The sequence below is a fragment of the Galeopterus variegatus genome, unplaced genomic scaffold (genome assembly GCF_000696425.1).
Source record: "Galeopterus variegatus unplaced genomic scaffold, G_variegatus-3.0.2 Scaffold1054, whole genome shotgun sequence".
In the NCBI taxonomy this organism is placed as follows: domain Eukaryota; kingdom Metazoa; phylum Chordata; class Mammalia; order Dermoptera; family Cynocephalidae; genus Galeopterus; species Galeopterus variegatus.
In genome coordinates this window covers 65986-93389 of record NW_007727165.1, presented here as the reverse complement: position 1 = coordinate 93389, position 27404 = coordinate 65986, and the positions used below count along the sequence as shown (strand labels likewise).

General features: G+C 55.8%; 2 protein-coding genes across 6 annotated transcripts in view; both read left to right on the top strand.

Annotated features, from left to right (window-relative positions):
* The window catches only part of SPECC1L (sperm antigen with calponin homology and coiled-coil domains 1-like), a 148556-nt gene extending 145229 nt beyond the window's left edge, over window positions 1–3327 (top strand). For all 5 annotated transcript variants that reach the window (XM_008574500.1, XM_008574504.1, XM_008574502.1 and 2 more), the window contains one exon: window positions 646–3327. In XM_008574500.1, coding sequence (XP_008572722.1) covers window positions 646–735 — 90 coding nt within the window. In that variant the 3' untranslated portion in view covers window positions 736–3327. The remainder of the gene's footprint in view (window positions 1–645) is intronic.
* A 5171-nt stretch (window positions 3328–8498) lies between these two features.
* Window positions 8499–26378, top strand: ADORA2A (adenosine A2a receptor). Its single transcript, XM_008574498.1, has 3 exons — window positions 8499–8531; window positions 17857–18440; window positions 24633–26378. The coding sequence occupies exons 2-3, from the start codon at window positions 18118–18120 to the stop codon at window positions 25537–25539; spliced, it is 1230 nt and encodes a 409-aa protein (XP_008572720.1). The 5' UTR covers window positions 8499–8531; window positions 17857–18117; the 3' UTR covers window positions 25540–26378.
* The last annotated feature ends 1026 nt before the right edge of the window (window positions 26379–27404 follow it).

The following is a 27404-nucleotide window of genomic DNA, read 5'->3' as shown; positions in this document are numbered from 1 at the left end:
TTCTGTGTTCTTCACCCATGGGAAGGATCCTCTCAGACCAGCTCCCTCGGGAAGCTACCGATGCTGTTCAGCAGCAGCATGTCCCTTTTGGAGGCCTCCAGTCACATGTTAAAAGCTCTGAGACACCAGGGTTGGGGGGTGGGCCCACTTTCCCACGTTCATTTTCCTACAATATCAACCCACAGGTAACAGGTCCCTGCTATACTGCAGAATACAGTTAAAGAACAGCGTCTTTGATGGTTTCAGACTATTGCTCCTGTTGAAGGTCATCAGCATGTTGGTTCTGGGAGCCCAACACAGGAAAGCTCTCCTAGACCCTACAGCAGGAGGAGCTTAAGAATAGAGGCGGGTGGGGGGAGGAGATTCCCCCTGGACTAGACGAAGCTCTTCAGCCTTGGGGAGCCATTGTGGGGAGCAGGAAAGCTGCCCCGCGTGTGCCCTGGGGTGGGGCTCAAGCAGGGGCTGCAGTGCCTCCGAGGGGCACTTGGTGGAGATGGAGGGAGACGCCTTTGAAACTTGATCAGCTTAGACCAAAAATCCTTGAAGATCCTCTCCAACCCCAAGAGCCCATATTGCTGTGGTGAGAGGGAATTGGGACAGGCTGTTGGTGACAGTGATTCTAACTGAGCCTCTTCCTTCTGTTAGGACATTAATGAAATGGTGCGGACTGAACGGCCGGATTGGCAAAATGTGATGCTGTATGTGACAGCCATCTACAAGTACTTTGAAACCTGAGCACACCAGGAGGAGCTGCCCTGACAGCTGGGGGACCTTCCGCAGTTTCCAAATGACACCAATGCCATTAGCTACGCACCCCCATAAAGCTTTCAGCAACTCTCTGGGCTGCCCTGCAGTGTATGAGCCTCCAGCCCGGAATCTCCATGTCAGGAGATTCTGCTCAGACCAGGGCTTCTCCCACGTGACCCATCCATTTGGAGATCTGTGGGCAATTGGCTGCTGGAATTTTCCTTCTCAAGAGAATATTGAACTTCATTACTGCTCCTGAGTGTAAAACAAAGGCTTATGCATAGCTAAACATGGGGAAAGGAATAAATTATGTGGGAAAAACGGGGGTTGGTGAAAACTTTAGCCACAGCACTTCTCAACCGCTGGCCAGTGGAGGCTCCGTCATTGGGGAGAACCATGGAGGCAAATCAGTACCTGGCAGAGGTTCCTGCAGCCCAGCACTGGAATGCAGCAGCTTTGGCCTTTATGTGGGCCTTGTTTGAGTGCCTCCCCACAGAAGTCAGGCAGCCACCCCTTCCCCATGACAGGGCTCTCCTGGTCAGCACAATCTAGGGGTTCTCAACTTGAGCTAAGAGAGTATCAAGACAGTTACAGCATGGGCATCCCGGCCCTCAGGTTCTGCCACTGAGTTCACACTGCCAGGCCTCATCAGCAGGAAGCTGTGTAGTCCCCTCGCCAGGTGCCCTGCCACCTGTCATCCAGCCCGGAACCAGTTTGTGGCCCAGCTCTGCTTTAGGTTTCTGGACAAAAGACTTGGTCATAAGGATTTCTCCTGGTTAAAACTTTTGTTTTGTTTTGAGCAATATTGGGGGAAAATGCTCCTGTCTATTAGTACCAAAGTTAATTGTTTTAATAAGCATAGAAATAAAACACAAAGTCTGGACATTAGCATGACAAGAGCAAGGAATGAAGTAGCAAGTAGCAGAGAAAAATGTAAATAGCTTTAGAGAGCCCAGACAGGGTCATTTAAAGTCACTTCTGAGTCACCGAGACATAATCCTTCTAGGCAAGAATTTAAGAAAGTGCCTTAACTTTCCTTGTAAGGGTAGCCTGTCCCCCTCCATGGCCAGGGTGGGATGGATTGGGGTTCAGTGGTAGAGATGGCCCCGCTGCCCTGTCCTGCCTTTCCCTAGGTACCAGGTCTGCACTGTTTGAACCACAGCCTTATTTAAAGGTGGTCTGTTGAGACGACTCAGGCTGGGACTCAACAGCCCTTTTTGGAAACGGAGTCCATGTCTCATGTGTGTGTAACACAGTTGCTGTTGGTTTGAACAGTGTCAAGACCTGCAACTTCCAGAATACAACTGTGTTTGGCACCTGCAAAGCACCTCGAGGAAGACCAGCCACAAGTGGAAGCGGGTTCGCTGCATCATGGATCTGACGCAAAGAGGGGCTCCCAGGAGGCCTACCCAGCCCGACCATGCGCTGAGGGTTCTGTGTTCTAGCATGATTCTTCTAGATTGAGAGTTCAGCATGTCTGTAGCCTAGAAAAGAATGTGGTTATTAGTAAATGGGCTGTGTGTGCATGCAGCCTGCTAGTGTACCACCAGGTGGCCAGGAGCTGCCCATCAGCCCTGCCCGCATGTCCTACCCTGGCAACTCAGGCTGTCACTCCTGGCTGGCAGCTCTTTGAGAGAGGCCAGGCAAGCAGAGTCAAGCAGTGGAACGTACCGGAAGACCCCTGAAGATGCTGACTTCCTAGATGCCTGGCCCAGTCCTCCCTGACTGAGTTCTGTTCTTGTTCCTGAGTTGCTGGGCCTGAGTTAGTTGCTCTGTTGATGGTTAATTATGCTGTCAGTGTGAGTGACTATCCTGTAAGAATCATTGTCTTTAAATGTCTCTCCACTCGGTTTTTCTGAGTTCCCTCCTTCTGCTCTCATTTGCCTTCAAGGAGGCTTTCCACCTGTCTGGATCCAGGGCCATCTGATCCACGGTCATGTTTTTATTTATTATGTCATTGGGTGGGTCTGTTTTGTCCTATGAATGAGAGGACTTTACTGGATCTGCAGTTCACAACGTTGTCCCTTGCTGGCCACATGGGCCCAGCCCTGGCAGCTCTTGCTATGAGGTAGGGGTAGCTGGAATCTTCTGGCGGAAGGTGTTGGAGGAAGGTGGCCACTGCTGATGGGCTGTATGCACTTGGATGGCATTTCCTTTCTGGGAATTCGTGGTCCCAGCATCATGCCCAGGTGTCAGCGGCAAGGCAGAGGGGTGGGCAGAGGCTCACCTCAAGACCCCCACCCAGGTCTGCTGCTTATATTTGCGTGTGGGTCACAGGTGAGGGGATTCCAGAAGCATTACTTTTACCTTTTCTAATAGGATCCTTATAGCACCAATGGCTTTATGGAAATGATTATGGATGGTCATATGTGTTTAGAAGAGATATCTGGAGGTGCTCTTGCTCCAGCAGCATCTGATGTGAAGCATCCCGGAAGTCATCTTGCCTCTGTTCCCTACAAGCACAAACTTTACTGCAAAAGGGCCAGTTTTGTTTCTCTCGATCAAGGCTTCTGCTGACTGACAATACTTTATGTTGTTCTAGTAAACATTCTTGAATGTATTAAAATTGCTGAAACACAACAGGCTTGGCTTTTCTAGCTTGCCCCTCCCTCCCTGCTGTCCCTCTGACATTTCAGGCCAGGACCCTGCAGCCTCCTGGGACTGGCTGTGGCAAAGACGGAGGCACCTCTGAACCCAGCCTTCAGCCCCTCAGGACGAGCCCTCCCTGTGGTGCACTTGGTCACACCTGGGCTGCAGCCCCTCCTTGCATCTGGTCCATGGACCTGACACGGGGATGGCCCAGCTGAGTTCTGTGACCTCTAAGCTTCTGGGACAGGTGCTGAGACCCCAGAAACGGCGTCATAGAATGGAAGCCCTTGCATAGCCTAGACACGTGCCACCCGGGGGTGAAGTATCTGGAGGTTTCTTTTTATTTTTTAAGAAACATTTTGGAGATAATTCTTAAGATGTATAAAATTACAGGGAAACAAACGTTTGATAATCATGCCACCCTAGGGTAACCATTTAAGCCTTTTTTTTCTGTGCGTCTTATGTACAGTAATTATGAATCCACTGAGCACAGCCCAGATTACGTTCTTGTCACCTTGCATATGTCACATGCCAAGGGATCCATGGGGCCTCTGCCTTCTGCACACTGGGTGACCCTGGTGAGCACCCTTCCTGGGCCTGAGACTCCCCAGCAGGGTCGGGTTCAGCAACTGACTGGACCTGAGGAAGCTTGACTTGAGGTGTATCCTGTAAGGGAGCCCCACCCTCCAATGGTGCTGACAGCGGCAGGTCCCCTGGGGTGTGCAGCTCGGCCTCTGCTTGAGCCTGGAGTGCAGGCCCTGAGTGCTTCAGCGCCAGAGTCAGGCGTGTGAGGGACTGAGCTAGGATCAGGCTTGCATCCAGCTCCTCCCAACTCATCAAACACTGCTCTTGTATCCTCTGCTGTATGGAGATGGTTCTGCTGTAGTGTGCAGTGACAGTCCGCTGATGGTCACATCAGGCCCTGTGTGCAGAGGCCTCCATGCCACAGGAGAAGGGATGACCCGGGCCTGTCCCAGGGGCAGCACGGGCCCTCTTGGCTGCCTCCTCCCAGGTGGGAAGGACGCCCTCCGCAAACCTCCCTCCTTCTGCCCGTGCAGCTGACTGGGGAGCAGACCATGAGGCAGACGACTGAGGGGGGTCCTTTGTAGCCCAACTCTTTAACTGGTTCATAGTCTGCAGGGCCAGCCCAAGGGCTTTGCTTTCCTTAACTTAGAGCTGGCTCTGCCTGCCCCAGGCCAGCACCTCTGGGGAAGGAAACGTTTCCACTTTGACTCAGGGAATATTCTGAATCTCTGAGGAGTAGCTTTGATGGGCGAGAGAAGGGAAACAGGTTTCTGGGAGAGTGAGAGATCCAGAAAGGCCCTTGAACCCCTCTGTCCACAGTTTCCAGGGGCTGGGTTCCTGGGCCCCGGTGGCCGTGCCCTGCCCCGCCACCATCTGGGGGCCCTAGTGGCAGTCTGGCCCCATCCTCACAGGGCCGGCACTTACTGCAGCCTTGGGTTGGCCTGGGTTCTATTTTAGGTTGTCCCTTAAGTGAGAAACGGGGACACACCTGCTCTCGACATGCTTGCAGCCACAGTGCTGTGTGTTAGGTGGATTAGGGATGGATTCCTCAGTTGCCAGGATTCAGGACCCTGGATTCTGGCTGGAGCTCTGATCTTAAAAGGTTAGTACTTTGCTGGGCTGCAACTGATGCATCTTTGCCAGGGGCTGAGTTGGAGGGTGTGGGGTCGCCCCTAGGGCTGCTGTGGCTGCAGGTGATCCCTCTAGCATGATTCTACCTTTGTGGGACCTCCTTTAGTCTGAGGATAAATTAGATCCCTGTGAAGTCCCCCCAGTACCCCTTTCGGAGGAGAAGTTGGGTGAGCCCCTCTGGGTGGCCTTGCTGATTTCCAGGGACCCTTCCCAGCACCCACCGGGTGCTTGGGCCTGGCATATCTTCCTCCCTGATGGGGCTCAGCTGCCCCCAAGCAAACAATGAAGGCCAGAGGCTGCCCAGGTGCATCCTGGGCAGGAACAAAGGGCCGGCGGGGCAGGGGTGGGGGTGGGTAGTCTGAGAACGGAATTCTGGAGCAGGAGGGGCCCAGCTGGCCCCACTGTCTGGCCTGAGGAGTCCAAGCCTGGACGGAAGGAAGGGTGGGCGTCCACAGCCTTCAAAGCCTGCCTGGGACTGTGCAGGGAAACCAAGGCCCAGAGATAGAAGCTGGGGCCTGCCCACTGAGTACCACTGAGGGGCAGTGGCCATGCTCAGAGCAGACCTATGCCCCTCATTCTCATGGTTCCCTTGGGCCTGAAGGGCAGCCCAGGACCAGGCAGGCACAGGGGCCTCCCTTAGCTCCACAGCCCCCAGGAGGACCCAGAGGAGAAGACAGATCCACCCATGGGGCAGGCAGTTTGTGAATAGCCTCGTACATGCCACTCCCATTGTCACTGAACTGCAAGGACCTGGCATGTGCCCAGTCTCTGGGCTGCGGCTTCACTGGAGACCTGGGCCAAGGCACCTGATGTGACAAGACCGCTGGGGCAGCACTCCCCCTGCCTCTAACAGGCTGGGAGGGACCACTGTAGGGGAAGGTCAGGGATCTGGTCTGGGCTGGCCTCTCACAGTCTCCTTGGTGCTGGCTCCTCCAGCAGTTCTGGGGTCTTATGGAGCTGGCTCTGGGGCTGAAGCCAAACCAGACCCTGTCTGACCACCCCTGGCCTCAGGACACAGCTCCCCCAACCCTGGGCGCCAATGCTGAGGGATGGGGCACTGATTGCTGGATCCCAGGGGCAAACTGAGGGTTTTGGCCACTGTGGTCCTGAGGACCAGCTTTGGAATGAAGCCTTCACTCCCTGGGATAGGGCACCTAGCAGGCCTATGGTCAGGCCACATGTGGGGAAGTCCAGGCAGGAAGGGTACCGGGACCCAGAATGGAAATGGCAGAGAAGAGAATCACTGGGGTTCACACTGGGGCCTACAGGACAAGAGAGACCCCCAGCATTGGCCAAGTCTCAGTGTCTGCCTCATGAACCCATATAGCCCATTCAGGATGACTCTCAAGACAGGGTGTTGTGTGCATGTTTGAGTGAGGACTTGAATGAATATGGGTCCAGTAGATGTGGACAGGAGGGGTTTGTCCCTATTATAGGAGGAGTTTTACTTTGTGGGGAGGCCCAGAAATAAGGTTGGGGTGCCAAAGCTGTTGCCCCCCAGCCAGGCATTTCCTCCAGCCTTTACCTCATAGTCTGACTCTAGCTCAGCTCCAGGAGGTAACAGGGCAGAAACAACAGGCCTGCAAGAAAACCACAGCACCAGGACAGACACAGCAGCTGGTCCCAGGGCAGTGTCCCACCTGGTGGGAGGAGCTCCCTCCACTAAGGAAACCAAGGGTTGTGGAGGCTGAGGGTGGGCAACCTCCTTGAGAGGCTCAGCAAAGGCCAGGATGGGGTGTGTGTGCATGTGTGTGGGTGTATGTGTGTGTGAGAGGGAGACAGGACCAAGTCTGAGGCTAGAAATGCATCTGGGGACAAGGGGGCAGGAACCAAAAGTGCCCCCAGAGTCTTATGTGGACCTCACCCCACAGGGTCTCAGGTTTAACTCTAGTTGTGTATTGGTCCCAACTCTTCACAGCCCTCCTCCGCCACTGGAGATCTTGAGGGTCCCACTGGATGTGATGGAAAACCAGGACCAGGGGAACCGCGCTGGTGAATGGGAACAGGAACCCAGGCTTTGACTCCAGGAATGAACCAGGAAGATTGCCAGGTGATTGAAGCTGAGTCCCAGCAAGTGAGGTCACCACCGCAGGCTCTTGGGCCCCTCCTCACGTGCTGGCCAGGTGCCTGCGCACCCACTTCCCACCCACTCTCTCCTCCCTGCCATGGGCGGGGGCTTCTGTGGGAGAGATTGTGTCCCTGTCCTGGCCTCAGCCCTGGGATCCAACTTGGCCCTGGGCAAGGCCCTCCACACTGGGCCTCTAGCCGCCAGTCCCAACAGGTTCCAGAATGCAAGCGTTCCTGAAAACCCTGGTCCATCAACGCCCTGGCCATCTGACGCAGTTTATCCTGCTGTGAACAGAATTGGAGTCCATCCACATTCATTCAGATGCAAGAGTCCAAGGGTCGAAGACAAATTCCTTTGCATGGTTAAGCTGGGGATAGACGTGAAGTTGGTCCCAGTTAGAAGCTTCCAGAACAAGAACACAGGGCTGGGGAGAAAGGTTGAAGAGGGAATTCCCAGCCCAAGGGTTGGAGATTCACAGTCTGTTGTGTAGACTCCCAGCCTCTGTTTCCAGAGAAGGGAGGGCGGGGGCCTGGAGGTAAGGGCCTGTTGTTCAGAGAACTGGGGGAGGGGGCCAGGGCCTCACAGGCCACCAGGGGCTGTATAAACAAGAGGGGCCCTGGCCCACAGGCAGGTGGGGAAAGGCAGGGGGGCATAGGAAGTTGGGGCCGGCTTGCTGGAGGCATCCTTTGAGCTGAGATGCCAGCCGCCACCACCACAGGCCCCTGGCAAGGCTCAGGAAGGAAGAGGGTGAGGGCTGGGGGTGGAGGGACGTGGGGACCAGAAGGCGCCTTGAAAGCTGTGGTGCTGAGGCTGGATTTGATCCTTCAGGAACTGGGGAGCCATGGAAAATTTTGAGGAGGTTCTTGCGGGTTAGCTCAGTCGGTGAGAGCGTGGTGCTGATAAACACCAAGGTCTAAGGTTCGAGCCCTGTTACCGGCCAGCCCCCGAAAAAAAAAATTTTTTTTAAGGAGGAGCACCGGGTACTTTCTGGGGGCAGTTGGACATTGGGGAGGGGATGACACAGGGGCACGGACTCAGCCCAGCTCTGATGATAAAGGACAGCCTATCCACAGGAGGCCCAGAGCGACCGGAGCGGCCCTGGGCTCCTCGGAGGAGAGGAGTATGAGGGTGGGACCCGGAAGGCTCCGGGGGCGGGGAGAGGGACTCCCAGGAAGAGGAGGGGGTGCGGCTCTGGAGGAGGGAGGCCAAGCCTGGGAGGGCCAAGGCGGGAGGCTGAGGGCGGGGGATGCGAGCCCTTTGCGGCCTCGCCCTGCCAGGGGCATCGCCTCGGGTCCCCCGCCTCGGATCCCCCGCCGACCTCCGGAGCCTCGGTTTCCCCGCGTGGCGTGGCGGGGCGGGGCGGGGACAGCGCGGGTCTCAAAGCCGCCTGCAGGGGGCGCCCGTGAGGGCGCGGCCGGAGCCGGAGCAGGAGCGGCCACTGAGACAGCTGGAGCCGACGCGCAAGGAACAGGTCAGCGGGGTACCGGGTCGCGGGTGCCGGGGGTCCTAGGCTGGCGGCCAGGCGGCGTGGGGCTGTTGGAGGCTGCTGGGCCGGGAGGACCGAGCGGCTCGGGTCCGCCTCCCCTCAGGCTACCCCGCCACTCCGTCCCTCTCTTCCCGCCACCCCGAACGGGAGTTCACCGACCTAGGTCCGAGCGCTGCTTGGCGGCGGGCACTGGAATGGCCTGCGCAGGGGCGGTTCAGGCGCGGTCACGTCCTAAGCCCGGTCGGGGGGCGGTGTGCAGACCCTCTGAGCTGCCCCACACCGGACCCGAAGGTGCGCAGGGGTAGGCGGGCAGGGGAAGGGCGAGAGTGCGGCGGCCAGAACGGCGGGGATGCGGAGCAGGCGTCTGGACCCGAAGGTAATGGACGGGGAACGTCTGTCGGTCCGTCCGGGCGCCATGGGCCGACCCCAGCGCGCTCCTATGAACCTTTTGGGCGCGACACAGCCAGGGCTGGGCTGGGGGCGCCGAAGCGCGGGCAGACGGAGGGCGGCTCGGACCGCCAGGGACCAGAGAGGACTTCCACAGGTGGAGAAGCCCGGGGCGGGGAGCGGGGAACAGCAAGAGGCAAAGCTCGGCATCCCCAGCGCCTGGGGCGGGGCGAGAAACGGGAGCCTGGAACGCGGGGCCCAGCGCGGGCGCGTCCTGTGAACAGGGGTGGCGGGGACCGGGCTTAGGGGACCCAAAAGAGGCCCGAGGACGGGCGGCGGTGGGTGCGCGCCTCGGACTGATCCTGCCCTTCTGCCGGGCTGCCCCGAGCGGAGGTAGGAGTGGCGGGAATGGTGGCGGCTTTCGAGGGAATTGACGCTGGACGGCCCAGAGGCTCGAGGACGGGGCCGCGAGCCAGAGGAGCAGAGATCCCTGCGTTGGGGCATTTAGACTTCAGTTTTAACGACTGTACAATGGGAGGAACAGGAAGACCGAGGGTTCCACGGCTGGAGAAGCGGGGGGGGGGGGGGGGGGGGGGGGGGGGGGGGGGGGGGGGGGGGGGGGGGGGGGGGGGGGGGGGGGGGGGGGGGGGGGGGGGGGGGGGGGGAGCAGGCGTTTTCCTGGCCCTGGGGGGAGGAAGAGGCCGCCGCCCCCATTTGCCAGCTCTCCTTCCCCATTTGCAGGCAGCACCCCCCTCCCGGAGTCTGCCCTGGACGGGGCCTGTGCTCTCCTGGGGCATGGAGCTCAGGCCTGCCCTGGTACTGGCTGCCCTTTGCTCTGCCTCAGCTGCCAGCTCCCCTTGGACTCCCAGACTGTGCCTCTTCCAGAAGACTCACCATGCCACCTCTGTGCCCATGCAGGGCTGCCCCTGGGGGTATCCTGGCCCTGAGGACCATGGCGGACAGCTCTTTGGAGCACAGGGGGCCAAGGAGGATGATGTGGAGTCAGGGGCTACCTCTTAGCCCTGCTGTGGCTGGTCCTAGAGGCCTTGGGTGGGGCTGGGAAGGTGCCCTGTGGGTCAGTCCCCAATCCTGGCAGATCCATGGCAGGGGCTCTTCACAAGCTTGTCTGCTGGCCATGGTGTCTGCCCTTGCCTTTGGGGTCTCTCAGGCTCTCCGAGGTCCTGGTGTCCCTCATGCAGATCCCAGCAAATGCCCCTCCATCTGCATCCCCTCAGTGCTCATGAGGTTCTGGACTGAGCTGGCTTCCCTGTTCATAGCCTCAAGAAGGCTGAGGGCGCCCAGATGTGTCTGGCAGGAAACAACCTGCACTGGCTGGTCTTTGGGGGCTTGCATGTTGCTTTTCCCATGTTAGCCTGTGAAGTGCAGGTCCCCAAACACACCCTGGGTCCTGCTCTCCAGGAGTCCAGGGCCTAAGAGGGCAATGGCATCCCTCAGGGGCAACCCAGTGGACCAGAGATTTAAATGCCCAACCTGGGTTCTGGTCTTGCCTCCTTGACTCACTTGCTGGGCAAATCACTGCTCCCAGAAATCTGTTTTCTCAACTGTAGAACAGGGTGATGATCCTAGCAATGCCTAATGTACAGGGCTGTGGTGGAGAGGAAATGAGAGATGAGCATTGGCTGGAGGGAGGGGAAGGGGGCAGATTGGGGTCTGTGCTGGAGCTGAAGAACCCTGGAGGGAGGGTGTTAGCCTCATGGATCAGGGGAACAATACCAGGGATCACTGTTGGCAGAGGGATGTAGTGGAATGGAGTTGGGTGCAAGCATGTGGCTTTAGGGCACCCCATCCTGCAAATTTCAGGGCCTGTGCATGGCCTTGGGCAGCACTTGCTGTGTGAGACCGCAGCCCCTGTTGGCTCTCAACAGTGACCTGAAATGTGCCATAGCTCTTGCAAGCAAATCACTGCTCTCAGAAATGTTTTCTAACCTTGTTCCTGAGCCACCTAACCCCAGATGAGCTAGAATTGGCATCCCAGCCATCTTTGTGAAGTCTGTTTTGTCTGGTGCAATTCAAACTGGGCTCTGAGGGCTGTGCACTCATGAGAGCAGAGGGAAAGATGGCCAGATAGATGGACAGACAAAAGAGGGAAGGGCAGGCAAGAAGGGGTTTTGATGTGTGTGATAGAGATGCCGAGGAGGTGCTGAGTGGGCAAAAGGGAAGAGTCCCAGTCCCCAGGGGAAAGATCTGGACTCCAGGAAGCACTGGGGGCTGCAGGAGGGAGGAGGTTGGCCCTGGAGACCCTGGGGTTGGAGGAGGTGAGTGGTCTGGAGGTTGGCTGGAGTGAGGGCAGCAGTGCCAAAGGGTGGGCCTCCAGGTCTATGCTGGCCCCAGAGGGGGGAAGGGAACAGAGCTAGGTTGTGGAGAGGAGCCCCCCAAGAGACTCCTGGGCAGAGCATGGGGCTCTGGGTGGTAGGAAGGGGCAGTTTAGTGGCAGAGAGGAGGCCCCTAGCCCTGCAGCCTGGAAGCCATGGGATCCTGCCAGGGACTGGAGAGGGTATGGATGGAGGCCCCTCAGCCCAGGCCCAGCATAGGGAAACAGCAGGGAGCCCAGTGAAGGCAGGACTTGCCCCAGCTTTCCAGGACCTCTGGCCTCCTCTGATGTGCCTTCTGAGTCTTGCACAAGCTGTTTTCTGTGGTAGGATCTCTCCCCACCTCTTTCCCTTCACCTCCTTGCTCTCTATGTCTGGCCCAAATGGCCCCTCCTCTGAGAAGCCTCCGGGATTCCTTCCGGGCCTATGGCCATTCCTGCTGGACAGACCTGTGTTTTGGAAATTGCTGGGCAGGGGCCGGTGCTGCCATTCATGGCTCCTGCCTCTGTGGATGCTGCTGCTCCACCAGCACAGGTCTTGTCGCCTGGAGGAGAGTCTGCCTGAGCAGGCCAAGGAGAGATGAGCGGTGTGGCTTTGGTGTCTGGGCTGGAGGTCTCTACCCAGAGGCCCCCCGGGCTGGTAGCCATCTGCCCATCCATTCTCAGGGGATTCACCTCTGGCCCCTCAGTGGCTTCTGCAAACCCTAAGCCAGGCCTGGGGAGGCTGCTGAATGGGCAAAGGACTGTGGCCCAGCCCATGGCCATGCTCAGCTTAGCCCAGTTCACCCTGCCTCTTCCCTTCAGCCTCCAGGGCTGGATCATCACACCCGTGCCCCAGGGATCCCCAGCTGTGGGTCTGCATCCCTCTTGTCCTCAGTGCAGCCGCCCCTGGGGCCCTGAACCTATCACTGACCCTTCATCAGGCCCCTCCTGCCAGGGTCCCTCCCCACACCCACTGGGATCTGTGTTCTCCAGGCCATCTAGAAACACCCCCACATGCCCGTCGGCAGCACATTACCTGTCATTGCCATTCGAGGGAGGTCCAGGTGCTGAGCCTTTCATGTGGCGCTGTCTCACCATGGCCTGTGTGCAGGTGAGGAGCTGCGGCACAGAGGGCAAGCCTCTTGTTCACACCTCAGAGAGGGTGTGATAGAGCAGGAGTGGACCCGTGGCCTAAGTCCCCCATGGAGGGGACACCGAGCACCTTTGTGTGAGGTGTGGCCCCTTCGAGGGGGGTTGTCAGGTGAAGCAGCCTATGAGGGGTGAGTGGCAACCTCAGGTGAGGAGGATCAGGGCCCTGTGGCCTCTCCAGCATCTGGCCTGGACATGTGGGGATCAAGGGCCATTCTAGGCCCTTAGTGGAGAGAAGGGAGCTGAGAAGGGAGCCAGGCTGCTCTGTGAGGTGGCGCAGTGCCTCAGCCTCCAGCTTCAGGGAGCTGGTTCTCACCCGTTCCTGCCCACATCCTGCCCCTGGAGCAGAGTGGCAGCTGTGCACATGCAGGCAGTGGGGGAGGGAGCACCACCAGGCATGGCCTGGGTACCGCACCAAGTGCCTGAAGCGGGGCTGCTGTGCAGCCGTGGAGGGAGGTGAGAGGGAGGGAAGAGGAGTCCACACTTGGTGGCCGCTCACCTCCAGACAGCACTGGCAGACACCCACCATGCTCCAACTGATGAGTTTGGGAGGGGCTCAGAGGGTCCTGGGGCCATGGTGTTCTGGGAGGCTCATGCACAGGCCCACCTGGGCCACCCCAAAAGCCAGTTATGGCAGAGCCAGCAGAGGGCTGTGGTTTGGGAGTGGGAGCCAACCTGCCCATCCAGCTTTGCTTCTTAGTTCGTTCGTGCTTCTGCTGAGCTGCCACGAGACAGATGGTGGTGCCTTTTGATTCATCTCCTGTGTCTCCCACCTCTTTCCTCACAGACTTGGTCTCTTTGTGAGGTGTCTGAGAATTCCTCAGCACTGTCTTCAGATCCCCAGCTGTCTCTTCAAGTGTATACATGCTCAAAGCCCCTCACATCTATTGTATTCTTTACTTCAGTCCCTCTACTTTTCATTTCCATTATTTTATATTATTTCTATTCCTAGTCATCTGTTCTAGTTTCATGTCTGCCAGTTGGTTCAATAAGTCCTCATTCTTGTTATAGATGCTATTCCTTTCTTTTATCTCTTTGAAGATCCTACACATCTTTAACAATCATTATTAGATTACTCCATTACCTTTCTCTCTTCTGGAATAAATTAATCTTCATGTTTTTGATATCATTGCTTATTTTTCTTAGCCTTAATTTTCCTCCTGTGCTTTGACATTGTGGTTTGCAGCTCATCTTAAGTGGGAGCAGAGGTCCTGAAGACAGGGAATGACCTGTAGGTATCTGAACACCCTGGGCAGCAGCTGCCTCTCAGGAGTTTGCTGAGCTCTTTCCTTCTTTGAGGCTCCCCTGCTGTAGCTCAGGGCCCAGGTGGGACCAGGCACAGCAGCAGGGGCACAGAGCTGCTCATAGTCCAGTGGTTGGGATGCTGCCTAAAACAGAATAGGTGTTTGTTAAACATTTGCTATGAGAAAGTAGCAGGAGTCTAAAGCTGAGATTCTGGAGCCCAGGAACAGGCCTAGAGTGGCTGCAATGGTCCAGGTCTCTACACTAGGCTCCGTCTATTGTCATTGGCTACACCCAGGAGCTGGTGTGCAAGGCACTGCCTGGAAGCCAGCGGGTGCCTTCATCCAGCAGGCTCTGGGGGGTACAGCCACCATATGGGCATGTGTACAAAGAGCCTCGCTTGTCTGACGTACAAGGAGCCAGAAGAAGTGGGCCAGGAGGTATGTGGGTTTTGATTAAATGGAGTTTTAATTAAAGTGGCTGGGTTGGGGTGGGGATGAAGAGGAAGGCAGGAAGAGACGGCGATTTTGAGTCTGACTGCTGGGAATCCTATGGGGTTGCTCTTTCAAGGTTTATCATGCATGTTCTGCAGCAGGTGTCTCCAGTTTCTATGGGACAGTATCTGCTCTCTGCCCTGTCCCCAACAAGGACAATCACAAGGAAATATTAATTATTAATACTTAATTTCCTCTCCCAGCTAGCAACAGATGACTCAAGGATTAATTAGATAGACAGAGCCAACAGAGAAGGATAGGAAATTGCCAGATCCCAGCCCCGCCCCAGCCCCCTCCCCCTGGGCCTCCAACCTTCCTGTCTGCTCTGGAAGGCTTCTTTCTGAAGGGAGGGAAGCTGAGAGGGGATGGGGGGGCCCCAGGAAGTCTTCCCACTGCTGTGTTTTCCATGGGCACTCAACCCCAGTCCCCAGCCACTCTTGAATGCTCATGGTAAGGCTGAGAGGTCACTTCGCCTCTTTGGGCCTTAGCTTCCTCATCTGTAAAGTAGGGCTTGTGGGGCCAGCGAGAACACTGATGACCATTTCCCAAGCTCCAAGCAGGCTGCCCAAGCTATGTAAGTGGGACCAGTATAGTTGTCCTGGTATCCAGACCAGGAACCTCTTGGAGAATGTAGTGTTTGGCGGCTCGGGGGTGGCTGGTACCTGGCGGCCAGCTGACTATGTGCATTGCTCCCCAAAGACACACTAGTAGCTTGAAATCAGCCATAGTGGGAGCATGTACAGCACAGAAATCGAGCAAAGGCTATAAAACAGGGCACCTCCAGCCTCCTCCCTCCCTGCCTGGCCTGCAGTGCCTCTGGCTCCACCAATCTGCTTTGCTCAGGGCTGGGGTGGGCACAGCTGTGAGTGCTGTGAGTGGATTCTAGTTTGGCAGGTACCCAGGTTGCCTGTGGGACCATGTGAGCCTTGCCTAGGATGTGCTGACAGCAGCTGGAAGGGCCTTGCAGGAATACTGAAGGAAGGGGCAGAGGGGGAATGGACCCTGCTGGGAGCCTTAGGTGTCTTTGGCCACATGCAAGACTGGCCTGAGCAGAAGGGTTTGTTTCATTCTGTGAGACTGGTAGGCAGCAGGAGGTGGCTTCCGTGTAGTCAGGAAGGGTATCAGCACAGAAGGTGGTGGAGAAACACTGAGAACTGGGGGTACACAGGCAGGCACCAGGGCTGCTGGGAGAGCCTCACTGAACAGAGGCCTAGGTCAGGCCCCTGAAGGCACCTTCCAAGCTGGGCATCCCAGCTGATGTGGAGTCAGTCCAGCCCCTAGGGCAGGTGCTGGTGATGTGACCCCATCAGCAGGGCTCTGGGCAGTGAAGCTCCCCTGCCCCATCTCAGCAGAAATGTGGTATGTTCCACATTATCTGCTCCCTGGCAGGGCCCTTGAATCTGGAGGATGGTCTAAGGCCATATCACTCTCTTAGTCTGGGGTTGTCATATTGGCAGAAGGCTGTGTGCCCTTCAATGCAGATTCCCCTAAAGAGGGCCCGAAGGATGTTAGGTGGTTGTCCTCTTCCCCTGAGGAGGCCCTCGTGGTGGGAGGCAGGATCCCCAGGTAGAAGTGGCTCCTCAAGGGCTTGCCGGGCCTGGGAGGCCACATCAGGACCAGGGCCAAGCACCCAGAAGCACCGAGGGACATGGCATCAGAAGACTTGGTCTGGCCTGTCTCTGCCAGGGACACACCTTATGAGCAGCTGGCTGGCAAGTGTCCCTGCAAAGCTGAGGTTCAATGGGACTCAGCCCTCTCTGACTGCCACAGGCTGCTCAAACCTGTTTCTGTAGGAGCTATGGCCTCCTCTCCTCTCTCCTCCTGCTTCCTGGCCCTTCTGCATCAGATGCTCACTCTGAGCCTCCTAGTGGGGCAAGAGAGCCTGGTGGATGCAGAAGAGGCCCACTCGAACTGTGGCTGCAGCCCATGCCCACCCTGGCTCCAGCCACCTGAGGCACTGACAGCATCGGAGTTAGAAGGAAACTTACGGTTCATCTATTTCAACCTCTGTCACCTCATGGACAATATGGGCCAGGTGGTGGGGGAGCCTGCCCCTTTGAACAGGGCCAGGGACCAGGAGTGACCTTCTCCCAAGGCTGCCAGTCCTGCTCAATCTGTCATGTCTTGGAGGACTGGAGGGAAGATGTGGCCACCTGAGCCCATGTGTGGCCACCAAAAGGCAGCCTCCAGCCTCTTGTCCCCAGTCAGGTGGTGGCTGCTGCCCTTGCACCCCTGGGGCTACACAAGGGTTCAGGATGGGAGGATGGGGTGGAGTTGGGGGGCTCTTAGCTCTCAGTAGGAGGCAATTTAGTGGGCAGAGGCCTTCTTGGACTGATACTATTTCAGAAGCCTGAGGGGGAACACTGGGAATTTGGGCAGGGATCCGCCAGCTGGGGAGACTAAGGCTTCTACTTCTACTTCTGAGGGCTGTCAATAATTCCTATGTTTCCATGACATTTTGGCTCTGGGGAGCTGTTTCAAATCTGTTTATTTCCTTCTCACAGAATCATGGATGAGAGCCAAAATGGCCCTGAGAGGTCATCTAGGGTCCAACTGCCTCACTGTATCAATGGGGAAACTGAGGCCCAGAAAAGAAAAACATTGTTGCTCATAGTCTCCCAGCAAGTCCTGGCTGAGCACCCACTTTCTGCCCAACACCAAACTTAAGTCAGTTGTTCCCTGTGTCAGCCAGGCAGAGGAGCAGATGGGGGAGAGGGCGTGGGAGGAGGGAGGTGAGGCGGCTCCCCTAGAAAAGGGAAGCTCGCAGGCAGCCAGCTACAGCGCCTGCCCCACCCAGACATGCAGCTGGCTGGCGAGGGCACCTGGAGGCAGCAGGCTCAGGTTTGTGCCTGCTCCAACAGCGGTAAAGGTGAGAGAACTTACCCACCAGCAGTGGGAGATAGGACCAGAAAGCTCCCCACAGCCCTCCAGATCCAAGCTCCAGGAATGAGGGGGCCTTTTCTTAACTGGGCAGCTGGTGTCCCTTAGGTGGGTGCTAGTAGCTCCTGGGAGAGCTCATGGGGGATGGAGCAGGTCAAATCGGGCTGAGAAGCTGGCTCCGTGAGAGAAGGTGGGTGGGATTGGGAGAGCCCCAGGGGTGAGGGGGCCCTTTCTAGGAGGGTTGTGGAGCTGCTTGTGAGTGCAGGTACCCAGATACTGGCCAGGCTGACAAAGAAGGCTTGAGAAGCTGAGGACAGGAGCCAACATGAGTGACTTAACTTTGAGAGATTCCTGTTCCCCCAGAAAAAAAAAAGAGAACCGGCCCTGAGTCTAGAGTGGGAGGGTCAGTGACCCCAACACCCAGGGTGGTGGAATGCAAGGAGCCTTGGAGAGTGCCAAGGTGTGAGCCGGTGTCCTGGCAGGGGCCAGGCTCTGCCCACAGTCCCTCCTGTGAGAGTTTGGGAGAAGGGGCCGCCTCCTCGGGAGGGATCTTGGCAGGAATTCCACTGGACCAGGCTGAAGCAGTTTTTCTCAGTGATATGTCTGGGCCTGTGTCCTCCTCTGCAATGGGGGCCAGAATTCCAACTCTCCTACCTCCTGGCTGTGATTGGGCAGGGCATGGGTGCAGGTGGTGGGGGGACGTCCTTAGGCTGACATTTGGCCTGCAGGTGAGGGGGGGATCCAAAGTGGAAGGGTCTTCAAGGGGCCAGGGTGGGCATGGGGGTGAGGGGCTGGAAGCCTTCTGCTGGGCCCACTCTCTCATCTCACCAGGGCTCTCCCTTTGCAGGTGCCTCAGGAACCCTGAAACCCAGCTGAGATATGACACCATGCCCAGAGCCCCTGGTGAGGGTGTGGTTTCTGGAGACTTTGAGTCGTTTGTGAAAAAGCTCTTGGAGAGCCCTTGGCAAGGACATTCTTGGCTCCTGTGAGGAAGGGGCTCAGGGGTCTGGGCCCCTCCGCCTGGGCTCCAGCTGGGCTGCAGCTATGGACCGTGAGCTGGCCCGGCCCGTGTCCTCGCTAAGCCTGCCCATCTGCAGCCACATCCACCATGGGCTCTGTGGTGTATATCACAGTGGAGCTGGCAATTGCTGTGCTGGCCATCCTGGGCAATGTGCTAGTGTGCTGGGCTGTGTGGCTCAACAGCAACCTGCAGAATGTCACCAATTACTTTGTGGTGTCACTGGCAGCAGCCGACATCGCGGTGGGAGTGCTTGCCATCCCCTTCGCCATCACCATCAGCATCGGGTTCTGCGCTGCCTGCCACAGCTGCCTCTTCTTCGCCTGCTTCCTCCTGGTCCTCACACAGAGCTCCATCTTCAGCCTCCTGGCCATTGCCATTGACCGCTACATCGCCATCCGCATCCCACTCCGGTGAGCTGGGGCTGGGGGTTCACATCTGCACAGAGGCTGCCTGTGCCCAGGGCCTAGTCTGTGGTGTCAGCATATAGAGCTGAGGACAGGGCCCCGGGGCTTAGTCTGGGACTGCCCAGGGCTGGCACGTGACCAGCAATCGTGCTGATTTGGCTGATCCCTGTGGGCACAGGGCACCCTGGCCCTCCCCAGACATGTTCAGCTGTTGGCAGATGAGTGCAGCCTGGCCTGGTGTCAGGCTGAGGAACACTGGGCCCCATGACCCATGCACTGCACGTGGGTGTGTCTGGGCTGTTCTTCACACACAAGAGCAAAACTCCCTGCATGATGCTGGAACGGGCAGGTGGGCGGGGAACCACGGGAAACCACAGGCCCTCAGAGCTAGAAGCCTGCCTGCCGCCCGCCCTCCCCAGTTCCTCTGAGCCAGTCTCGCAGTGTGCACATTAGGAAAATGACCCAGAGAGGGTAAGTGACTTGGCCAAGTGCCACAGTGAGTCACTAGGACTTATATGCAAATTATGTTGCTCCTCAGGTCACCAAGGCCTCGCAGTCTTGGAGGCAGTTTATGTGCTGAGGGGCTGGCTGGCTGTTGGAGGGGGTTTTTATGGTGAATCTTTTGTGAAGTGACTTCAGCCAAGTATTGTGTAAATTAAGACTTCCCCAGAGGTTGAGTTTACTTGGCATGGCCTCCACCTACCCAGGCCACAGATGAGGCTGGAAAGTGAGTTCCTCCCCTGGGGTGCCCTGGGGCCTCCTGCTCTGTCTCCTTGCCCTTCCATCACAGAGCCACAGCTGGGTGGCTGCGGGCTCTGAGAGGTCTCAAGGATCAGGGTATGCTGTCCCTGTGGTGAACTCTCCCAAACAGGTGGAGTGCCCACCTACAGAGGAAGCCACAGCAGCCCTACTTCGGGCTGAGGGTGCCCCAGCAGGGAGCAGGGCGAGGCTCAGTGAGAAAATGGAAATTTAGAGTGTCAAACCCAAGGAGGCCCTTAGAGGTCATTTCCTCTCATCTTCTGGGTGGAAAAATGAGGCTCAGAGAGGGAAACCAGCTCTCAGGGCCACCCAATGAGTTGGTAGCAGAGCTGGGACCAGGCCTGGGAAGAAACATGGCCTGTCACCCACTCTGACTTCAGCCTTTGTGGAGTGGTCCTGGGCTGCCCCAGTGTCCCCAGAACCTGCACCAAGTAGCCATTCCTGTCAGCTGGGCTCTGTGGGGGACACAGACACCACATCAGGCTGCTCAAGAGAAAGTGAGGAGCCTGAGCCTCCTGTCTTGGGAGAGTCTAGAGCCCTTGCCAAAGCATAAGGGGACTCTGGCTGGCCCTAATAGGCAGCTGAGTTAGAGGCTGTCTGATTCCAGGTAAAGTCTGTGGGGACAGCCTGGGTCCCCACAGCTTCTATCCCTTCCTCCAAGGAGCAAAGCAGAGTCCAAGTTTGTCCAGTGACAGCTCAGAACATGGAAGCTCGGCGGGGGGCTGCCTGTGGGGACCCAGGTGGGCCGGGAACAGAGGCCCAGAGTCCATTTCATGGTGTCAGGCTGAGCCCATGCACTGGTGGGAACCCTATATGGGGAAGCGGAAGCCTAGCTTTCACTTTCTTCTCTTGTTCAAAGGGCAACATTCTTGGGAGAGATCAGGGCTGCTCTTCTCAATTTAAAGTACCTCAGCTTTTTTCTTTTTTCGGTTGCTCCCTTTCCCTCTCTGTTTTCTGAGAGTCAAGAGAATGAATCTCTGATGTAGTAGGATGAGATGTGCTGTGTGGCCATGGAAAATTAGCTGCCCTTCTCTGGGCCCATCTCTTCATCTATAAAATGGGACAATTTAGTCCCTCTGAGCTCATAAAAGTGTTGTGAGGGTCCAGTGAGTGGATGGGAGTGACGGGGACCCTGAAGTGGATTGATGGAGCAGGTGGGGTGGGGATTCAGCTCTTTCCTGAGTGGCTGGAGTTTCAGAACCATGGGTCTGCCCCCACCCTTCACCCCATCTACACCTCCGACTCCCATGACCTTTCAGAGCTGGACCTCAGTTCCACACAGACCTTGAGCCATCTGAGTTCTGCTCAGTGAGGCTCTGGAAAGCTCAGGTTGGTCTCTTCTGCAGGGAGCCGATGGGGATGACGATGATGCTCATCCTCCCTCACAGCAGAGAGCTTTCTAGTTGCCAGAGGATGTTAGCGCAGCACATCCTTTGATCTTCATGGCCCAGCATTGTGGTGGGGTGGATGTTATGACCCTTGTGTTACTCATGAGGAGGCCAGAGCCAGGGAAGGACATACAAGTGTCTCCTGATGTGGATGGACTCCAGGGCCATTCTTGCTATTCCTGGCCCTTTGGTCCCTTCACTTTCCTATTTTTTGAGGCCCGTGGGCCACTAGGCACATATGTGGGGGCTCCTGAGAGCAAGCTAGGCATGAGGGGGAACTTGGAGTCACTGCCTGACTGGTCTCTCCCTTCTCTCCTCCCCCTCCTCCTTTGTCCCCTTAACAGCTGGGAACTCAGACTCCTCTTTATGCTATTTCCTGCCGCACTCAGAAAGGTCCATTTGGCCCCAGGCCTGTACTACTCACCATTTTTTTTTTTAATTCAATTTCAGAAAAATCTATCTCTTTCCCAAGTGCAGGGAACCTGTGGGGCTAGGGCAGGGCCTAGTCAAGGAAGTCCATGAAAAAGAAGCCAGACCAGAGGAAAAGATGTAGCTCTCCCTATCCCCAGAGGATGGAAACCCGGGAAAAGAGACAGGCTTCTTTTTGCAGGGGACTTGTGCACCATTGTCTCCTGTCTCTCTCAGTAGCCATGGTGGGTGCTCTCACTCCTTGAGGAACAGGCCAAGGTACAGGGCGGCAGTTGATGCCAAGGCCTGAAGTAGTATGTAGTGAATCACCCTGACTTCTACGGAGGGCAGGGTTGGGAGAGAGGGCTCCCCGGAGGAGGTGATGCCTGATGCCCATTGCAGGATGGGTAGGATGTGTCTGGGGAAGGGTGGGGGCAAAGCCCAGGCAAAGGTCCTGAGGAAGGAACGAGGGCATGGGCGCTGGGTCAGGGAGAGGTGGCCCGGTTGCTGAGTGACAGAAAGAGATGAGCTGAGTGGGTGGGAAGGGTGTGAGGCCGACTCAGGCCAGTCCATGCTCAGGGAAGGAGTTTGGGCTTCCCCTGTGGGTCAGTGGCTCTTCAACTCTCGGATCACTGACTCTTTTGGACAACTTAGAAAAACTCCTCAGTGTGATGCAAATGAATAGGAAGCCCCACCTAGAATCATGGCACGTATTCTTGGACCATATGGTGAGCCCCTGATGTGGGTAATGGGCATCCCCCAGGAAGAGGCAGCCTGCAAGCTGGAGGATGCAGGGATGCAAAGGGCACTTCCAAATGGGGCTGGCACCAATGTCCTGCTGGAAGGCCTTGGCATCCCTCCCAGCTGGACAGTCTACCTCTGGGGTCTGAGAGGCCAAGATGTGACTGTGTTAGCCCAGAGGATGCTGCTTGGCCAGGCTGGGGCTCACCCATGGTTCCGTTTGGGCCCTGGTGCTGTCCTAGCCCCCTGGAAGCCTTGGTCCAGGGCTCTCAGCCTAAGGGGCTTTCTTTTGAATACCAAAATTAAAATCTATTTGGTATTTTAAAAAATAAATAATGCTTGCACGTGTTAAAACATTAAAAAGGAACAAAAAGGTATATAGTAGAAAGTTGTCCCCTGTGCCTCCTGTCCCCCACCAGAAGGCAATGTTGGGAATCCTTCCAGAGATATTCTTTGCATGTATAGGCAAGTGCTATTAATGTATGTTTTGTTTCTGTCCCCACAAGGTGCTTTTTTTTCGGAGTGCTGTGGAAGACTTCCCCTATGGATTCCCTCATCTGTGAAAGTAGACAATTGCACATACCAGGGATTTCCATACTGTGTCCCCAGAAGCCCTTGGGCCAGACTTTGATGTCCCCGCCAACTCATTAATTCAATAAATGTTTTTCAAGCCCTTTCTCTTCCCCTGTAGCTCGACTTCTATAACTGCCTGGAAATGTGGGCGAGAAGGTCTGCTACTGGAGAACAATTTGAAAACCACCAAAGCAGGTGGCCCCCAGGGTGCAGGCAGCTGTTCACTATCCTGTAACTGCCTGCTTCTGCTTGAGTGCCTCAAGCCACAAGAAGCTCACTGCTGCCTGAGGCAACCCATTTCTCCTGTGAACAGCTCAGCTACTCTGAGCCACAATCTGCCTCCATGTAATTTCCACCCACTGATTCTACATTCTACCTTTAGGGGGCACTAATGACAGGCCCAGGATTCTTAGTCCCATTTTACAAACTGAGGAAACTGAGGCTGAGAGAGGTGAAGTGACAGAACATTTCTGTTTACAGGAATGCACCAGGGCTAGAACTCAGGAAGGGATATGCTTTTCTCAGGAAAGATGTCAAAATTAATGTAGCCTCCCATTTAGTGAGTATTATATAAATCACAATTTATAGAGTACTAAGAACAGTGCCTGGCACACTGTAAGTGCTATATGTAAGTATTAGATGAGGCTCCAGGACAAGTAGACAGGGCAGTGCCCACTCTCTTTTGCTTGGCAGAAATGGGCAAGTCCATGGCTCTCCTCCTGCCGAGGCCATGTTGCAGGCAACCAAGCCACTGAGGAGTGGGGCTGCACAGCTCCTGAGAATGGGCCTGCCTGGTTACTGTTTGGATTCAGAATTGACAAATTTACCTTGGCCTCAGATGCCTCTGGGCTCTTGGAATGTCCACAGCAAGTCCATTCCTCTCCTTGGGCATCAGTTTCCCCACCTGTAAAATGAGGGGTTGGTCTAATAAGTCAGAAGCCAACAGTATTTTTTTTTCTTCCTTAATTTGAATTAGTAGACGAGATTTAAATTTTGAGAGATTTTACCCCCAAAATTAGCTCTCCATCCCCTCCTGAGATCAGTTAACAGTGGACACACACTTTGCATGGCAGCGATGACAGTAAAAGCCTCACCAACCTGTCTCCCACCTTTGTTACCTGTTGGCACCTCTGTTGGCCTCCCATAAACTAGTTTCTATGGATGTTTCCAACTCTGAGTTTAAGTACAGCACAGTTTTCCTTGGCTCCTACCGTGTATCCCTGTCTCAGAGCTGGCAGTGCAGAGATGGATGCAGGAAAGACCTGCCCCCAAGGGGCCCAGATGAGGTAAGGATTTACTGTGCTTGGGTAGCAATCTATCCTGAACTTGAAGGCTAGATTCCTACCCATGGGTAGGGTTTCCAACAGGTAGAGGGTATGATAGTCTGGTCTTGCCAGAATCAAAACTGTTAAACAAAAGATCATCCCTTAGAGATCTTTGAGGTTGCCTTCCTAAATTATGGAGACTTTATTTTTTTGATTGTCCATTCTTTTATAAATCTATGCCACCTTTCCTGTAGGGCTGAGCTCTGTTTCCTGGCCAGCAGATCAAACCACTCCCCAAGTCTGGAACTGGGAATCAGTAGAGTTGGATTTTTGTCTGGCTCTCAGGAATACTGAGCAATGCAGGCAGATTACTGTTCCTCTCTGGACCTCTATACCTCATCCAAGTATTTCCTCTTGAATGTTAAGATCGCCAAATGTTAAGATGTAATTACCTCATTTCTCTCCAGAGGGCTGTAGTTTGATTTGGAGGGGAGAAAATATCTCACCTGGCATGGGACCTCCACCCCTCCTTTACCTCCCTGTGCTGCCTCCCCTTGGGGGCTTCTGGAGACCACAAGTCAAATGGGGAAGAAAGAGCATGGAGTACAGAAGATCCGAATCATCTACAGATCTGATCTGGCTGGTTCTGCCCCCAGCCAATGAGCCCACCCTCCACACCTGTTCCCACTCTCTAAAGGGAAATGTGTTGTAGCATCAACCAACATGGAGGTGATACTCGCCCCCCCCCAAAAAAAATCACTTATTAATTCCCTCAAATCAAACTAAGTCTCAGGATTACTCCGAAGACTAATAAGTATCTGAACATTTGTGCAGTGGCTTCTATTTCTAGGTGCCGCCTCTCCCATTGCCTCCCAGCAGCCTGTGAGATGGGCCAGGCTTACTACTTCCACTCAACAGAAGAGGATGGTGGGGCTGAGAGGCTGGAAGTGACAGGTCCAAGACCTCACAGACAGTAAATAGGGGTGGGGTGCTGCCCTGGGTTTGACTCTTGGCCCTGCCTAACCTGGTTTCTCAGACCTCTGACACTGGTCTCCTCTCCCCAGGTACAATGGCTTGGTGACCGGCATGAGGGCCAAGGGCATCATTGCCATCTGCTGGGTGCTGTCATTTGCTATTGGCCTGACTCCTATGCTGGGCTGGAACAACTGCAGTCAGCAGAAGGAGGGTAAAAACCACTCGCGAGGCTGTGGGGAGGGTCAGGTGGCCTGCCTCTTTGAGGACGTGGTCCCTATGAACTACATGGTGTACTACAACTTCTTTGCTTGTGTGCTGGTGCCCCTGCTGCTCATGCTGGGCGTCTACTTGCGGATCTTCTTGGCAGCCCGGCGACAGCTAAAGCGGATGGAGAGCCAGCCTCTGCCGGGGGAGCGGGCTCAGTCCACACTGCAGAAAGAGGTCCACGCTGCCAAGTCACTGGCCATCATCGTGGGGCTCTTCGCCCTCTGCTGGCTGCCCCTGCACATCATCAACTGCTTCACCTTCTTCTGCCCCCAGTGTGGCCACGCCCCTCCCTGGCTCATGTACCTGGCCATTGTCCTCTCTCACGGCAATTCAGTTGTGAATCCCTTTATCTATGCCTACCGTATCCGCGAGTTCCGCCAGACCTTCCGCAAGATCATTCGCAGCCATGTCCTAAGGCAGCGAGAACCCTTCAAGGCAGCGGGCACCAGTGCCCGGGCTTTGGCAGCTCATGGCAGCAATGGGGAGCAGGTCAGCCTCCGCCTCAATGGCCACCCCCCAGGGTTGTGGACCAATGGTGGTGCTCCCCATCCTGAGCGGAGGCCCAATGGCTATGCCCTGGGGCTGGTGAGTGGAGGGGGTGCTCAAGAGTCCCACAGGGACACAGGCCTCCCAGATGTGGAGCTCCTTAGCCACAAGCTCCAAGGAGCGAGCCCAGAGTTCCCTGGACTAGAGGGTTCCCTCACCCAGGACGAAGCAGGAGTATCCTGATGGCCCATGGAGTTTGCCCCTTCCTAAGAGAAGGAAATCTTTATCTTTCTGTTTGGCTGGACCAGTCGCATTGGGAGAAGAGAAGAGAGAGCATGCCAGGGGACCCTTCAAGTGGCTGGTTCCCACTTTGGACTGAGAGGAGGGTGCCCTAGGCTGGAGCAGCATGAGGCCCAGCAAGAAGGGTTTGGGGTCTGATTCATGTTGTGAGGCCCTGCACCAGGACAGGGCCACAGCACCAGCAGCATTTTGGCTGGACAGGGCCTGGTCCCCCACCCCAGAAGCATCTGAAGCACCACATTGTCTCTGCAGAGCAGCTATGGCATAGCAGACTGGCCTGGCCCTGAGGCTGGGGAGTGGCTCTAACAGTCCCCCTGCCACACATATACCACCCTCCTCAGACTTTCCTAGGGTTCAGGAGCTGCTGGGCATTTGACTATTATTTTTCCAGGAGAAAATGTAAGTGTGAGGAAATCCTTTTTATTTTATTATCTCTCCCTCTCTGGCTGCTAGGTCTGTTGTCGGTCCTGCTGCTAATCTGGCACCAGGAATCTCTGCCCAGGATTCTCAGGCAGTCCTCTCCCACTGCCATGAGCTGCCATGAACTTCCCGGTCCCAGGGTGACAAAGCTGGGCTTGGGGACAGGGAGTTGTAACAGAGCAGTGCCCAAGCATGGGCTCAGGCCCCAGGGTAGAGGTTGGGGCTGGCAGGCCCTGATGCGTGCTCAGGTAGCTCAGAGCCACCCAGTTAGAGGCCCTAACTGCCTTTCCTTCTAAAGGGAATTTTTTTGAGATTAAAATAAAAATGAGCCACATTGTGTTTTAAAGTATGTCTAATGAGAATAGTGTCTGAGTTCCTTTCCCTCCTCCGTAACCAGGCCTGGCGCACACATACGGGTGTATGTTGCATATGTGTGACAGACCGTGTGCGTATGTGCAGACAGGCTCCCATCTTCTGGGGGCACAGGCTGCCTGACTACACCAGAATTCATATGCCCATTCACAGCCCCCAGACCTGCATTTCTGTGAGAGGGCCCTGCAGGGTCTGTAGGAGGAGGGGGCTTGTTCCCCAGCTGCTCACTCTCCAGGGGCTGCTGATCACTCCAACCCTAGGCAGTCATGGTGTGAGGACCTGGCTCCTTCCTCCCCCATTACCTTCCAAATATCCTTAGAGGAAGATCTCTTTGTTTACCTTCTCAGAGCTTTGCCTGCCTCCCCTGGCCCGGCTCCAACACCTACCCCAGTTGAGAGGACACAGAGGTATCTGGAAACAGATCTGGACTGGGACTAAATTGCCTTCCTTTGGAGTCCTCCTACCCCTACTCCCAAAAAAAGGAACCTATAAGGAATGGATGTTTCCTGCTCTGACACCTGCCTCTGGGGTCCCCTGCCTGAAGAGATGATGCCATCATTCTGTGACGGAGAAGTTTGAGGCCCAGGGGAAAGTTAGCAACCCACTCCTAACTGTGACTGTGCCACGTAGGGCTCTATGAGGGCCAGTTTGAGCTCACTCAGGCTGGGACTCAGGGAATGAGCGTTAGAACTTTGGGCAATCCTCAAACAGCCCCGAGTTACAGATTAATGAGCTCAGAGAGGTTAAGCCCTCACGCCAGGTCACACAGCTAGTAAGTGGCAGAAGTGAACTTAAAACCCAGGTATCCAAAAAAAGAAAAAAAGAAAAACTAGGTCTGTCTGACTGCAAAATCCATGCTCCTTTTTCTTTCTTTCCATTAACTTATGACGAGCTATTTCAACCAAACCGAAATGTATAAAATATTGTGTCTCTATCACTTTGCTTAAGAAATGAAACAACTACAGTTGCTGTATCTGACCCTCCCTATATTATTACCCTGCTTCCTATGCCTGGAA

Coding starts and splice junctions, on each gene's coding strand:
- ADORA2A (XM_008574498.1), top strand. CDS start 18,118: ATGGGCTCTGTGGTGTATATCACAGTGGAGCTGGCAATTGCTGTGCTG. Junction 18,441..24,632: donor GCCATCCGCATCCCACTCCG/GTGAGCTGGGGC, acceptor TCCTCTCCCCAG/GTACAATGGCTTGGTGACCG.